This window comes from Molothrus aeneus, chromosome Z (genome assembly GCF_037042795.1).
Source record: "Molothrus aeneus isolate 106 chromosome Z, BPBGC_Maene_1.0, whole genome shotgun sequence".
Classification (NCBI taxonomy): Eukaryota; Metazoa; Chordata; class Aves; order Passeriformes; family Icteridae; genus Molothrus; species Molothrus aeneus.
Window position 1 is genome coordinate 20,541,650 of NC_089680.1, and position 16,835 is coordinate 20,558,484.

Below are 16,835 nucleotides of genomic sequence, written 5' to 3' on the forward strand. Positions count from 1 at the left end.
AAACAAACCTCAAGTAAATAATTTATTCAGATACATGTTTCTGTATTCCCTGTATGCCCCTCACTTGGTATTCAGTCTACCATTGTCTGCTTAATGCAGTCTTCACTCTGTATTTAATTTCTACAAGATTTTTGCATTACTGAGTTAAAAAATTTGACAAGATGCTAGGCACAATTCAGAAGCAGCAAGAAGTTCCTTGTCAAACTCATGAATCGGCTGCACAAATCAGCACAAACTTTTCTTGTAAACACACACAAAAGCATGCTTGCTAAGAGGAATGCAAGGCTACTATAAAATGCAAAGGTTGGCTGTTTTTTAGAAAGAGATAAGCCAGAGTTACAGCTTAGTAAGCTGCAGAGTTACAGCTGCAAGCAAGTACACAAAACTCAGAAAAATAAATTTATGAAGTTAAAAAGCTTAATATGGAATCCAAATTAGATATTTGTAATTGGCAGGGCAAATAGGGTTCTTTAAGCATTCATAATAATACTTTTGTTTCCATGGCTCCTATGGGAAAGACTCTTCTTGCACAGAAATAAAACATACAGGAGGGAAGCTTGCTTTTTAGGGAAAAGGAGTATACCAGAATCTAAAATTCTAATACACATTAGTCTTGATTTTCATCCTGAAAATGACAAAAATCAAAAAGTTTCAAACACAACGGTACTTCACATCATGACATGATTAGATTTTATTTTTTTCACATAATTTATTTAAGTAACACTAAGTTGACAGAAATCTCCAAATAGTAGTCTTAAAATGATGACTTTTCAGATAGGAATGTAACTCAATCCTAGCACATTCCATTGACTTGCTCTGAGATTCCACGAACCAAGGGATAGTACATCATTATCATTAATAAATTGTTACCACTGTACTGACGTTACACAAAAATTAAAAAAAAAAAAAAATAAATCCCCATTTTGTGCCAAAGAGTTTAGTCTGAAACCAGATGTAGCAATACTAAACACTCTGACAATAGCAGATATCTTCTACACAAGTTAAAGTAGGAGATTCAAGTCAATATATGGACATTGGCAGTAAAGTCACAAGCTGAGATAAAAGAGTAATTCAAGGGTTCTACAACAGGAGATCCTCTGAAAATTTTTGCATAACCACAGTGACCTCTCTAGCCCAGAGTATCAAAGTGTGCAATAAGCTAGAAGGACCAAGTGAGAAAGTGGGACCAAAATTACACTGCAGTGTCAGGAAAAGGCAGAGAAGACTATTATTTACTCCAGCTGGACAAAGTTCCACATATAAAAGGCTAAACAAGTGAAAGAATGAAAAGGTAGAACAAACACTGGACAAGTCGAGAGGGAAAACACTTAAGAAGACTGCTGCACTTTGGGCTCAAAGTCAGTGCAGAGAAAGTCACAGGCTCATTGAGTGGAATACAGCAATCCAGTCTGGCACTAGGTTAACAAATGAAAAGAAACTTTTTTGCAGCAGCAAATATGCATGCCCAAAAATAAGAATGTAACAATAACAACCTAGGAGTTTAATATACAAGATGTATAGAGAAATAAAAAACATCTTAGAAATTTATTTAATCAGACTCATGAATCTTAGGTTTAACCTAATAAATGTTAGTAGGAAAAAAGGCCCAGTCCTGCAGACTTTAACCACAATTAATTGCAATGGTTATGAAAGTACTTCTAGCATTGGAGCAGTAGTCAAAAGGCCAGATTCTCAAGTTAGGCATGCTGGTGTTAACTCCTAAATACTACTGGTGTTACACTGTTGGAATATACCCGATAAATCAACTAGATGTCCCTAGAGACCGTGTCAGTTTACCTTCATTATGCAGTCAGAGAGTATTTGTAAAGCATTATGGAGAGCTTATGACAAATTTTGCTTCCTAAATTTTACTAAAAAGGAGGCATTGCTGAAGTCACTTGTAACTAGAATTGAGAAAGACTCAGATCCATACCATCTTAAAATGTTATTCATGTTTTAACTACACATTTTCAAATTTTACAATCAATCATGATCAGTCTGGGGATCCTCAGCAAAGCCAAAGTTGCCACATCACTGCAAGACTGGGCCTCTGTTCCATTCAGTTAATTAATATTGCTACAGGAACTAAAAGAAAATAAAACTTGTGCGCTGCAGCTGTGCAGTACCGCAGTCATGTTAAAACCCTTTAGCTTTTATTTCATAGATGTGCAGCATGGCTCTAAGCCACAGGCCTTTATGACTGATGCATCTGCATGAAGCTTCTCATGAATGTTGCAAGCTTCTGAACATCTTCTACAGTCACCGCATTATACAAAGAGGCACGGATTCCTCCCACAGACCTGAATTGTAAGTAGGAGAGAATAAAAAAAAAAAAAGAACCAGAAAAGTTTTGTATATTCTAAAAAAAGACATTAGTAGCAGTCACAGACATTTAAATCTATTCCTACTCTAAAATTATAAAATTCACATTTATGTGCAGGGGAAGCAATATTTAATTCTTCAAGGCAGGCTTGCAGTCCAGCGAAGCTTAGTATTTATTAGTTATTTACAGCTCCAAAGCTGTTGCCCAATGACATCAAAAAACTAATCCCACAAACAATACTGAACATTGGAAAGAACTCTTGCAACCAGGCAGACAAGCCATCTGAGAGATTTTATACACTGATACAATCTGACCTCAAAAGATATCTTTGGCATCTGCACAGATTTGCAGAAGAGAGCAGAATTAAAGATAAAGCTCTCTGAAGCCCCCCACTTCACCTATGCAGTAGCTGAGCCACCAGCAGTCTCTGATTACAATCTCTAGACTGCTATTCTCAAGGGTTGCCAAACCAGTATGAGGAACAGCTTATGCGTGAGAAGGCAGGTAAGTCAATGCACAATGCCTGATGCTGTACCACTGTAGTAACAGATTACTCTGCACAGCACAGAGACTCACTTGACTAATACTTACCGATGTCCTTTCAGAGATATCATGTTAAGTTCCACAGCCTTCTCAAGGAATTTCTTCTCCAGGGCTTCATCACCCTTGACACTGCCAATGCGGAAAGGTACATTCATTCTGCTTCGGCTCTTTCTCTCCACTGGACATCTAGAAAGGTTGCAGAATGTAATGCTTAACCCGCTTTGTGCTAAATTTGTATTTCAGCTATATGCAGTTTGAGAAATGAATAATCACACCTGTTTAAAACCAAAATCAATCCTTCACAATCAAAACTGGTATTACTTTCTGTGAAAGAGAGCAACCTTCCTTTTTTAACCAAGTATAAAAAAAAGTTACTTAGGCTAGGTGAGGTAATTACAGGGAATTTTGACTAAGTCTAAAGCAGTTTCTTCTCTTCCTCTTCGAAGATTGACTTCTCAACTAGCCAGAAGTGCTACCAGAATTACACTCAGCTAAACAGAACTAAAGGAAACATAAGAACACAGCATAAGTAAATTTTCATAGACATTAGAAACTTCTGTTAGTGATTTCAGTCCACCTTCTAAATTAACATTACTCAGAATAACGAAGCAAAGAAGAGGTATCTCTAGAACAAATCTTGCAGTGCATACATGGCCATAGCATTACAGGAGATGCATCACAATTCCTTAATTTCCTAAAAATTTAATCTGAAGTGGAAAACTCCAGATCTGTGTAATTTTTCTTCAACTATTTTGTGAAGCTAAGAAATTACAGGGGAGGAAGAGAAGATTTAAACATCTTTTTTAGTGTTTCTACTTATAAAGGAGATCTGAAGCCTTCAGATTTATTTTTTTCTCAGTCTGTGATGTAGATTCTTGCAGACATTCAATATAAATGAGTGTTCATAAACAGCAGGTGGATTTCATACCTATTATGCTAATTGGAAATAGCATAATGAGAGACAATGAGTATCATTCTTTTTAGTTCCTCTCTTGGTCCTTTGTCCAGATGTCTCCATGATGAAAAGAAAAGAAAAATCCATCATAACACCTGCCTGTGCAAATCTTCTACTTCAGGTAGAAGTAGAAGATTTCCTTCTACTTCCTTTTTGAACATCATTTTCCTTCAACCAGGAAAATGACGTTCAAAAAGGCCTATGCTTCTGAGCACTCCCATATGTGAATTACTGCAGCCATGCTTTAGTTTTAGAATATACAGTTGCTACTAGGCAATCTGATGTAACTCAGTGCACAGACATTGAAAAACAAACTACAAATGGCACAGAGCACTTCATGGAAGAAAGGTTCCATTTGCTAAATGGCTTGTCACCTGGCTTACTCAGGGAAGCGTGCCACAGATCAAGTGCCACGTTACAGCTGGCAAGGCAGCTTCAAATTAAGTCTTCTTTTAAGTTATAGACACAATTTAAAAATTCACAGTCTTAACTGTATTGCTTAGAAAGCTGCATACAGCTCAGTTAGTGAAGCTTGTTCTGCTTTCCCAACTGACTATTTACCATCCAATTTGCATTGCATTTCCCACACATTGCCTTACAGACCAACTTGCCTGATACAGATTTCTGTTTGTCACAAAATGTTTTTTTCAAGGCTTCATTTGCTTTCTGACGTCTATGAAAAACCCCCAGGATTTCCCTGGAGTAGGATCACAATCCTGATCATGGTGATACTAAAGGCAAAGCTGTTTTCATTAACTAAATGAATAAGAAGAATGTATTAAATATTATGATGAAACTTTATCCCTGACAATTATGACTTCAGACAGCTCTAATTTAAAATCCAAATTTAATTTGCTCTATTCTAACTTGGACTTGAAAGTAAATTAGGTCCCATACTGTTGCTTTTACCCTGAAAGTGAAAGAAAATATTTTGCAGTTTCATGGTCAATTAGTAGTCTGAACTTGGCAAATAATAAAATTATTAGAGTACCAGCTTTTAACTATGCACAGGTCCTATGAGCTCAAAAAGTACCTTGCTATTCTGTGTAAAAGTCAAGAGGGTTAAATCTGCTTTGGAAAGCCAGCAAAAATAACTGAAGAAAATCAACTGTGCATAAAGTACATTAAAAAAATGTATTCCATTTTGAGGTCTGATCTTTCTATTTTACTTCAAGAAGTGTTTCAGAACTTAGCATAATTAGCAATAAAAATGTTCTGCTTGACAGAGACAAAGCAGAGTCTTTGACTCCTGGAAGGTGGTAGGCAAAATACAAGGCAAAGGGGTCTCTACAATTTCTTACAGGCAATTTTTTCTGTTTTGGCCTACATGCCACCAAGAGATTCCGTTAGCATACAAACCAGAATCTGCATATCTGTTCTTTGTATACTCTTCTCCCACACTCCTGTTTTATTCAGTTTTATTCAGAATACGTTTTTAGTAAGGTTCACTACTGATCAACATGATAAGTTGAAATAACTTCCTACTGGAATGAAACTTATCCTTAGACAGTTACCAAGCGAATGGTTTGCTCAAATGGTATCTCTAGGAGTCCTCAAAAAAGGTGACTTCAAAAATACAATTAAACTCTCAAAATTTATGAATGTTTGGTTATGTAGCAAATATTGAAGCAAAGGGGAAAAGCATAGGAACTTACGCATAAAATCCATTAGATTTGTCTATAATATCATAAATCATCCGTGACTTGATTAAACTGTGTTTATCCATAGCTGCAGCTCCACCATTATTCTTTATCCATTCTAGTACCAATCCCATGATATAAATACTGCAAAATGAAAAAACATTTTTCAGTGAAATTATTCAAACAGGAAAAAAAATAAGTCTTGCCTAATAGTTCACAAAATCTTTCAGTAACACAATGCCATGTTTGATTTAAGGGCACTTAAGATTAACAAATCAAAACCTAGACTATTTTACAAGTTATGACAACTCAGATAATGTTTTCTGGACACAAGATAAAATATCCTGAAATTCAAATGTCACACATATCTGTTGGACCCATTTTAATCCTTTGTACCACAGAAGGACATGTCCCTGCAGGCTAATTTATGCAGCCCAGCAGGGCGCCTAAAGACACCTCCAGACACGCTGCATGCACTGCCAATTCATTGCCTACACAACTGCCTCTCAGGTCCTGCCCAGAAGGACTACACAACTGCCTAGCAGGAGCCAGATTTAGCAAAAAAAGTTAATAGCATTTGCCCTGTGCAGCTGCTCTAGCAAAAATGCAGGAGTAAATCTCAAATACATGCACATTAATATGCCAGAAATGTAACCATATTTTCAAAAATGTTAAAAATAAGAACTCTAATCCCATTTCTGTCTACAAAGACCTTTTGCCCACATGAACAGTGAAGTTCGGTGAAACAAATTATGATGTACCACACTTGACTGTTACCAGTCAAGTTCTTAGTAGAGATCTGGAAGCCTACTGGCATCACATGGCTTGAGACCAAGAATTTCAATGCTAGTCACTAAGTGCAACCTAAAAAAATCCTTGATGCCTTTTGCCTTTGTGCTTTTGCTACAAAACTCAGCTTGTTCAAGTTTAGACATTTCCCACGACTGCAACAATTTACATAAAAACCTGCTCACAAGTTTTTATGGCCTATATCCAACAAGTTCATTCTTATGAATCCCTTCATTATTGATTCCAAGGGAGTGCTCAGAGAACATTACCCTACAAGTTTCCCTAACACATACCTAGCAGGAGGCTGTTTAAAATTTTGCTGCTTTTTATTTCTAAAGGGATGCCAGTACCAAATCCTTGAACACTTCCAAAAGGCTGCAGAATAACCAAGGTTACAGACTGCCTTTTACAGGAAGTACCTTACTGCTCTGAGAGCACAATCTTGCCACATTTATGACAGGACACTATCAACTATTCCAGTGTAAATGATTTAAGTGAAGTATAGACTATGCCCTTGGCAAATATACTGAACCACATTCACATCTTGCCCTCACTTCCTTGAGCAAAACTTTTTTGACAAGTGAACTCCTGGAAGTCAGCCTTAGAATCATTCACAAAAAACCAGACAGCTGAAACTCTTTATCCTTCTTTTACGTCAATCAAAATAACGTTTCTGAAACAACTTTAAGCGCAAAATGCATTTCAGAGCTTGCAAATGAGATTTTTAGAGCAAATTCATTGTTAATTTTAGCTAAACAGATTAGGGTCAAAGAGCCAACTATGTAGTGCCATGAGGTTAAAGCCATTAGCATCACCTTAATTTAATTTAACATTTTGCTGAAGTAGCTTTTGCAAATTCAGTTAATATTTCCTGCCTGTTTGCCAGCAAACCATTAACAAGTGCAAGGAAAAGAGCACAGAAAAAGAGAACTAAGAAGCTTTGCCAGTTCCTTAAACTGGAACAGGCAGTTAGGGCCAAGCCAAACAGATGTGCATCCTGCCAACATTTCAGTCTGTTACATTCTGGATTCTGGAGCATACTCCAATGTGAGTCTGTAGCATGAAGTGAAATCCAGCAAGACAGCGATGAGAAAGGAGAAACTGTTAGTTCGACTTTATTTTCAGTTCCCTTTACCACCCACTACTCTGTTAAGGCTATGAGTAACAACTAAAGCAGCACTTGCTTTTCAGAGGTTCTTTGCAATGGCTAAAATAAGGCTGCAGAATTTGATTTGTTTTGCTTTTCAATTCAGAGGAACAACACGGTATCCAAGTACTGAGATTAAGTAGAACTTCAGTTTTTCAAATGGAAATAGCTTTGTACTTGGAAAACATGAATGGCTGGATTTAAAACCTAGCATACTCAAGTATACAGTGTCCAAAAACAGTATGTATGACTTGGCAGTCAGGCACATAATCGATCATGAAATAGAGGTTTCATCAAGCACTGGAAAAGACATACATCCTGCCTATGTTACAAAGCTACATTGAGCAGACCAAAATCAGAAAACATTGAATAGCTAATTCTTACTGGGTGTACCCAGCCAACAGGGCAGACTGGCTGCCAGTAAGAATGCATAATTACAGCACTACATACTGTACAGTATGCACACAACTTGGGGGAACAAGTTCTGCACTGTAACATCTGGCATAAACAAATGTTCACAAGATTTAGTGTTCTGTTGATAAAGATAGCTGCTCCTATGTCATGGCAATGGTACACTGCAGTGACAATCAGCAGATTCAGAGATACCTAAATTGAGTAAAATTTGAAGTGATATTAATTGTAATGATGGAATTAAGTTATAGGGTTTATATACGGGAATCACAGAACTTTGGGCCTGTAAGTACATTTAACTTGTGTTGGAGGTCATTAGGCAACCTAACTTTGCAATTCTGGAACATGCAAACAAAATAAGAGCTGAGACTAAATATCAGTATAAAATTTCATTATGAAACTATCCTGAAAAGAAAATCTTTATTTTCAAAGTAATTTTAAAAGCTTCTGGGGAAAAAGAATGATAACTAGATAGAAGATTTTCTTTAAATACTCATTTCAGAGGATGCTAGTATAAAAATTCTTCAGGATAAGAATGGGTAGATACTACTAGCTCAACAGCTAAGCATGCTAGTAGCAAAGCACCATTTCACTAGTTATCTGAAGCTACAAGATAGCTACAATTTAAAAAAAGCAAGCTGTAGTCTGATCTGCTTCTTGCAGGGTGAAATCATCAACCACATGGCAATTTTATGATTTTGATTGCTAGCAATGTTTATAAAGCTAGATCAATTTTATCTGTGGATGCCAAACCGAACGCTGAGATGGCAGTCAAAGAATTATGCAAAACTTTATAAGAGTAAAAGCAAAGCAGCTACTAAAATGGCTTTTAAAAAGTTCTTCTACAGTTTCATTTCAAAACCAACAGTAGTGAAAGATGTAGAAAGAACAAGAAATATTTTAAAATATTAAAAGAATACCTATTCTTGTAATATATTATACGATTTAAAACTTTAATCACAATATTATTTACCATTTTCCAGTAAAGAAAGTCAGTGGTGATCTGGAGGTTCAAAGGCTGAGAAAAGTGTCAAGAAGAAATTAAATCAAACTATATTTAGGATCAAGAAGCAAGTCTAAGTACCAAATTACCTCCTTGCAATAAGAGAAGCATCACCATTGAATTGACTAGAGCTGTGCTCGTGTAAACCAGAACTGCATACTGAAACTTCTACAATGTAGCTATGACATACAATATTAACTTTGAAAAAGGCTACATCTTCTGTGGCTGAGTCGCACCAGGCAATGCAAAGACTACTAGTCGCACGGCTGGACATTTCCCATGTTCTCACAGAAATCACGTGAAACTCTCCAAGGTATCAGTGGCTTGAGGGCAAACACGGAACTTTGGAAGCTTTTCTAGACAAGAGCGGCAGGTGGCAGTGTGGCAGCTTTCTGATAAAGGATATCAGACAGCAGGGTGAGTTACCTGTAGCACGGTGGAGTGTTATACAATGAGCTATTTGCTGCCTGTGTTTTGTAATCCAGTACAACAGGGCATTCCTTCAGTGCAAATCCCAGCAAGTCCTCACGTACTATTACAACAGTAACTCCAGCACAGCCAACATTCTTCTGAGCACCAGCGAAAATCACACCAAACTTTAAAAGGAAGAAGAAAAGAACTTGGTACATGCATTCACTTGTAAATCTTATTACTGAGTAATACCCCAGGCATACTAGTCAGCTGAACAGAGAATGTGTTGAAAATTAGTAAGTTGTAGGTTAAAAGAAGAGTTAGCAGAAGTTCTGATTTGAAAGTGCACTTACACCTACTCAGCTGAGGAAGATAATCACAAATTTCACAACAGTTTGCTAAATGTTTATTTAATAGCTGCAAATAATTCTCAAGGCAACCTGTTGCAATTTCACACTACTCCAAGCAAATTTACTAAAAACAAATTCCTACACAGTTCACAGTATTTTAAACCCATCTGGTGTTTCAGAACAATCATAAAATTCACCTGTACAAAGAGGCAGATCAGGAAAGGTCAAGTTGAACTACTCCATTTTGCTACACACAGGTACAAAAGGTCAAACATGCTGTTTCACTAGTCAATAACACTTCTACAAAGAGTATACTTTACAAACATAGTAACTGCTTATGTTCTGCTCCTGTACTATCTGTGAAACAGACACCATAATCATGAGGCAGAGGAAGCTTTAGGAGCTTAAAAGAGGTTACAGATTTTTCATGATAGAGGCAGGATTCAAAAACTTATTAACAGTACCCTGCTGTAGCCGTACACTATCTACAGACTAAATGTTATTTAGAAGACATTTATTTTAGCTGTTATTTTCTTATAGCAGGTATTTTCTTCATCAGTGAAGATCACACAGCAGCTAAATAATCTTGGGCAGCTATTAACATGAACAATGTCAACGTAGTTCAGTATGTTTTTATGAGAAAAAGGAAAACAGACATTGAAATCTTAAACCTGAAATGTCAACGCTTCTATCTATCATCAGATACTCAATTAACAAAACACGACTTCCTTAATTTCACCGCTCAGCATCTCTAGCTCAGATGCTGAGACATTCAAATCCAGACATTTCAAAGTGCTTCACTATATGCATGAAACTTTGAAAATGCTTTGTACAGCCACTATGTCCAATTGTTTACCTTGGAAACATCCACAGGTTTGGACAGGAAGTTTGATGACATATCACAAACCAAGACTGCTCCTTTGACATCAGGTACAAAGTCAAACTCCACACCATGAACAGTTTCATTAGCACAATAATACACATAAGATGCATCCGGATTAAGATTCCAAGTGCTTGGGTCAGGAATGCCTAAGAGCCAAAAAAGAAACCCAGAGGTCACAAGTAACTTTCTTGGCATGCAGTTTTACCTGAACATGAAACTTAAGTGTAAACCAAGAACAATTTTGCCATATAGACTATTAATCTTGTTGTTACCAGGAAAATAATGTATCTGCAAAGCCAAGACACCAGTGCATTCCCAAAATTCGCTGGTGAGTGATCATTAAGTTTGCAAAACTTTTTGATTTTCACCACTTATTCTTCAAATTATTTTCCTCCCATTGTAATTGCAGACTACAAACTACTGGCCTAAGGATTCAAAACAGCATTTCAGAGGAATTCAGACACTAAGTCCAAGAATCTTCCTGCTGCCTTCGGAACCACTGAAACATCCAAATTCCCACTGAAAGCTCTCCAAAATTCTGCTTCTGTGCAATCCCAGAAGCATTTAAGTCTTGCCCAAGCTGAACAAACACAAGGTCACCCATCTTTCTCCCATTTTAAGCTTTGCAACTGATTTACAAAGCTAAGATCTCCTCTGTCAACAGGCAATATACAGGCATGTCCTGACAGCACAGAACAGGTTTGGCATAAACCTGTTGCTCTCCCTTTCTTTTCTCCTCCAGGACCTGATGGGAGGTGGAGGGAAGGGTGGGAGACAGTACCATTGCCTCCATCATTATTTACTGGCTCTCCTCTTATCTACAGCTATGAAATGATGAATTACACTCCCCCAGACTGGAAAGTTGTAGGTTCAATTCCTTCCTGTGCCTCACAGAATATAAACTTACTTTCCAAGTTAGTGCCCTAATTGCCAGTTAAAACACTAACTTGTATGGGAATATTCTTTGTCTTGTTGCCACTCTTTTTAGTTCAAGTGCCGTAATTTGGACCAGAGGGAAGAAAAGTGAGCAAAAGTAGCAGGAATAGAAACTAGATCTCATGTATTCCTGCTCCAAGAATTATTTATGTATATTCAGTGACACATTGGTGGGAAAGATAATAATTTAGGAATCCTTAAAAGCCCTTAAAAGGGCTGTTACCTTAAAAGGGTAACAGAATTCAGGTATCCCATGTCCTGGGTCAAGTTAAAATCTCAGACCTGCTTCTGAATTTTAGAGCATTCTTATTACTGAGTGTACATGAAATTGAAATATCTCACAACATCCCTGTGAATAGCTTAAGAACTCAGTTAAATATTAAAAAAAACCTGAGTGAACCCAGACAATTTCCCTACTTAGACACTTTTGTCTTGACACTTATTTCCTGGCATCTGCTCAGCCCCATTTCACCATTTTTTTCTGGTGGAAAATGTTAAGCCATTAAATAAATCTCCCAGTGCTGAACAAAGAGGGCATGGCAGACATTCTTTCGAGTGCTGGGCACTCAACTCTAGTTAACATTCAACAGCCCAACAGCAACATTGGATCCATTTTTAGAGCGAGTAAAAAGCTAAGCATTCACATGGACAGATGCAATCATCAACTTACTTGTATAGGCTCCTAGTTTGGGATGAACGATATTTACTTTGGCATACTTCTCCGCTTCTTTAGCTGCTTTTGCTGACCAGCCTCCAGTAACCACATAATCTGCCTGTCTTGCCTCCTTTAAACCAACAAGGTTAAGTGGGACTGCACTGAACTGAGCAGATCCACCTCCTTGAAGGAAAATAACTTTGTAGTTGTCTGGTATATTTCTGCATAAAAGAAATACCCATTTATGTTATTCCCAGGTGACACAGGATGCATACAACTTGATATTATGCATTTAACTGTAACTGAGGAAGAATACTGCCATTTTAGAAGACTCTTTGCCTAGAGGTTAGATCAATCCCACTAACTTACCTCAGCACTGGTCTTGAGAAACAGCTTATTTAATAAATATTAAATATTTAATAAATTTTAAATATTTAAGAGTACATGCTATGAATTTTAGTGATAAAAATTCTCTGAAAAAAAGCTTCCTCTCTCCAGCCCTGGCACTGCATGAAACAAACTCTGTGTGTAGCTGTACACACAGACTTGAAAGATATTCCATCACAATTAATGCTGACTTTTAATTTATCTGTTGGAAGCTTCATGACTTTTCTGTCATGAAGTCACCAAAGTGCTTACAGTAGCGCTCAGCTCTGAGACCCTTCAATTTGAAAGTGCAACAGTACAGTAAAGTATACATGCAGAGCAAGTGCAATAAAGAGTTGCTCATACAATCACAAAAATTACATATCCAAATTATTCATTAAAATCCCTTTGTTAATGATTCTGGCTGGACTGAGGGTCAAGCATTTGTGTTAAATGGCCGACATTATTAACTACTATGAGAACAGTAATTCTAATCCATTATATATTTATTTCAATTTTTTAAATATGTGTCATGCTATGAGTAGGAAAAGGGCTCTTGCTTGGTGATTCTAACACTGATCCACAGAGCTTTGTTAATAAAATAGGACTTATGGACAACGTTCAGATCATATTTATACCACCAGAGAACTGATTTTTATTGTTTGCACTTATTTCTTTTAGTTCATGTCCTTCATTAATTCTATGAAGGTGACAAAAATCAAAATTTCAAAACAAACTCAGCTAGACATGTAAAAAACATCTTAACCTAATAAGAATCCATTGTCACATTCAAAAACATAAGCATCAAATTTACATATAAGAAGATGGATGTCCTCCTCAAAGTTATTACTCTACAATACACAGTACCCACTCATGAAAAACACCACCAAAGAGGTGCTTTCAAGAACAGGTCTCTGTATTAGACATTACTGATGCAACTAGCACACACATAACATAAAAATAAGCGGAAAGTAATTCACTTACAGCAATTCACGCATGAGATTTTCAGTTGTATTTAGAATTTTTGTGAAATCTGAAGACCGATGGCTCATTTCTTTGGTGGAATAGAGAGAAGAAATAACATGAAGACGGTAATACATGAATTTGATTTTAAAATTGTGTTAAGCTTTAAACCTTTTACACTACAGACTCAAAATATCTGAAGGTTGTCATTCCCAGTTCCTACTCTCTTTAAGTACATAAATACTACTAAACACCCACAGAAGACTCATCCCTGCAGTCTTGTCCAGATACAGGCAAATCCCATTCATCAACACTTGGCACCCATATGACCTTATTACCACTAGGAACAACCATATTTGTGGGTAAAAAAATAGTCTCTAGAAAGATTTCATTCTTCCTCATGCTAAGAACCTTCTCTGCTGCTAATGCTGTGAGAAGTATATAATAAAGCACAGGAAAAGTACAGGTTTTGTTTTGTTCTCTTAGCTTTAGCAAGGCTTCTTCACACAGTAAAGCTAATTAAACATTAAGGACAATTACACAGTAATTCCTTCTAAATCCATGGGCTGTCTTCCACGTGTAAGTGTACAATTTAAACATTAATCTGAATTGTGCAGAGACAGCTGCACATTCTACTTTTAGCAACTAATAATATGCTCACCATCTTGATGCATAAATCTTTTGTGCAACTGAGGGTGAAAAGCCAGCCAGCAGGAGAGCACTGCTTTCCTAATGGGAAGGATGCTATACATCTATATGGTATCTACACATCTATATGATATCTATACACATCTGTACAGATACACAGGTATTAGAAATGGAGCCAAAAGACCAGGAAGTCTTATTAAACAATTCAGTTAAACAACAAAATAATGAAAAATGTAGATTTTTTTAAGTCTTACCAAGAACACTTATACCAAGTCCTTTGTAGTCCACCAATTCTTTCTGTGCTTCTAATAATACCTATCAAAAGAAAAAAATCCAGAAATAAATTAAGGGAATTTTCCACTATCTGGAGTCTCTGATGCATCATGCCTATGCCAGCTGCCCCATAGTGCAATAACCTGACACTTGTCAAGTGAGATTAACAGAAGTATAGTTACCAATACAATTTTGCTGTACCTCCTAGCAGCTTAAGGCTTTTCATAAGATACCAAATTTAAATAATATGCTTGTTGTGGAGACCATGTTGTAAGTTATTATTTCAAATGCTAGATTTCCAGATTTGTGAATGATTTCTAGCAGTTGAATGGAACTCTTGGAACTCTTACATCTAATGTTTGCATACATACTCTTTCTAAGCATGCATCCTAAACACCCACTCCCACTTCTCCATCCTGTGTCCTTTCACTTGACTTGTGCAAATAGGACAAACAAAGTATTGAAGACAACATAACAAGATCAGCTTGGGGAATTGGATATCTTAAACTGAGCCAGCATGATAATGACTGGTTTCACCAAATGAAGTTCCACACTTTCTGAAGACAAGCCTTTATCTTATTAAGACTTAAGAAAGAAATTAAGCAAAATTTTGAGACAACCAAAAAAACTAGGTCACCAGCCAAGCAGTGCTTCAGCCATCTTTTTTTTTTTTCTGCCTTCTCTCCTAGCTTTTAAGTATGTACAAAGTAGCATGAGATTCCAGCCACTGGATTTGCAGCTTCTGATTTTGGTAAATTCTTGTCTGAGAGCCAGAACAGTCTTGGCTGCTCCTAAAGGAAGCAGGAGAAGAGGGAGTCCCAGTAGAACCAAACAAATGCTGCACGCATGCACCCTGACAAGAAACTGCACACTCTGGGCAATTTCAGGAATAAGAAATCTACCTTGCTGACCGGGTATCTGCATGGCCTGTCAACTGTAACAGCTGGCTACCAAAAGGTCAACTAAAAGATTGTGAAGTTTTAACCACCACATTTTACAAGCAAACTTATCCATGCCAGAGAAGGAGGCAAAAAAAGTAAGGGAGAACACACAGACTGCTAGAGTAGTGCTTGCTAAACTGCTTGATCAGTAACATTCTTAATCTGAAATTCTGCACATACCTCACAACAGACATCTATGACACACATTATAATCTACGAATTGCTCCATCTTTTGCTTTACCGAGTCTGCATGCTTCATGGGCATCAAGAGCCCACAATCAAGAGAAACAAATCATCGAGGTGACAGCAGTCCACACAAGAGCACTGCATTTTCAAGAGGGCAAACAGATTAATAATAGGGAGCTCAGCTGTGCCCACCTGCACTCCTCCAAACTTAAATCCAGGTTTTAATCATCTCTGTCAGAGAGCTGGGTATGAAGGCAGTGCCTGTGAGAGCCCCTATGGAATCTAGAGCTCGACACAGAAAAACAAATTTCTTTGCAACAAAATTTTTTACAACCTTACCCAGAAAGGGCACTTCCTCGAGAAAAGAGATGGGAGGGGAAAGAAACACAAACAAATAAAAACAAGAAAGTTGCTCTGCAGCAAATCTGTTTATCTAAAGAATTTTTTAAATAAGTAACACATAAAATAACAAAGAATACTGAGAAGGATACTAAGAAAAGAACAACAACAAAAATTCCACAGCACACAACCCTTAAACTGATAGTCAGGTACGTACAGTTCGGCAGAAACCACCCCTCTCCATATGTAACTGTATAATCCATGGCTGCTGATGCAACTTTCCAGAGGGTTGAGTATACATTATAACTTCTTATAAAAAGGCGTCTCAGGGACGCCTTTTTTTACCATGCTATTTATCAACTGACAAATCTCACACTCCACAGAGCTATCTTTGTACACCTAGGTCCTACTTCCCATCCCAAAACTAACGATATAGGTGCTGGTGCCGTATCATCCAGCACTAAAAAAACCCAAAAAACAAAACCCTAGAGTGTATTCGAAGAACCACACTCGAGCTCGTTTGCAAAAATCCGAGTTTATCAGGGAAGTTCGTTGTAGAATGGAAGACAAGAGGTTTTGGCGCTGCGCGGGTAAACTCCTGTAACTACGATTTATTAGTTTCCCTATCCCTCGCTTTGCAGCCGGAGCCCCGCGGGGAGCCGCGGGAACGAGGACACCCAGCCCCGCCGTGCCCCTACTCACGGAGCGCGGCAGCTTCGCCGGCCCAGCGCCGAAGTTCGCGACCTGCCGCCCGCTCTCCGTCGCTGCCATGCTGCCACTCCTGCTCCGTCTGCCGCGGCCGCCCCGCCAGCCCCTCCGCTATAAACCCGCGGCCGCCGGGGCAGGCACTTTCCACCCCTGTCCCGGCCACCCATTGGCAGCGCTGCCGCAGTGAGGCGGCGTGAGGGGAGGGGAGGTGGTGCGAAGGAAGGCGGTGTGAGGGGAGGCGCTGTGAGGGGCGGGGGGGCGGTGTGAGCGGAGGGGGATGCCCGCGGCGCTCGGCGGGGTGCCCACAGTAGCGAGCCCCGCGCGGGCAGCACAGCGAGTCCTGGCGGGTGCAGCGCGCACGAGCC

General features: G+C 38.2%; 1 protein-coding gene across 1 annotated transcript; it reads right to left on the reverse strand.

The window, feature by feature from the left end:
• Positions 1-667: 667 nt before the first annotated feature.
• PSAT1 (phosphoserine aminotransferase 1) lies at positions 668-16,591 on the reverse strand. Its single transcript, XM_066569167.1, has 9 exons — positions 16,465-16,591; positions 14,278-14,338; positions 13,397-13,466; positions 12,062-12,267; positions 10,429-10,601; positions 9,238-9,407; positions 5,477-5,605; positions 2,915-3,052; positions 668-2,300 (listed from the first exon to the last, which is right to left on the reverse strand). Exons 1-9 carry the CDS (start codon positions 16,531-16,533, stop codon positions 2,195-2,197), a joined length of 1,122 nt encoding a protein of 373 aa, XP_066425264.1. The 5' UTR covers positions 16,534-16,591; the 3' UTR covers positions 668-2,194.
• Positions 16,592-16,835: the final 244 nt, after the last annotated feature.

What these genes read in the sequence shown, in the direction of transcription:
- PSAT1 (XM_066569167.1), bottom strand. Translation starts at nt 16,533, where the DNA reads ATGGCAGCGACGGAGAGCGGGCGGCAGGTCGCGAACTTCGGCGCTGGG. An exon ending in CAAACTAGGAGCCTATACAA is followed by an intron (nt 10,602 to 12,061) that starts GTAAGTTGATGA and finishes TTTGGCTCTTAG; the next exon opens with GCATTCCTGACCCAAGCACT. An exon ending in ATATCTCTGAAAGGACATCG is followed by an intron (nt 2,301 to 2,914) that starts GTAAGTATTAGT and finishes CTTACAATTCAG; the next exon opens with GTCTGTGGGAGGAATCCGTG.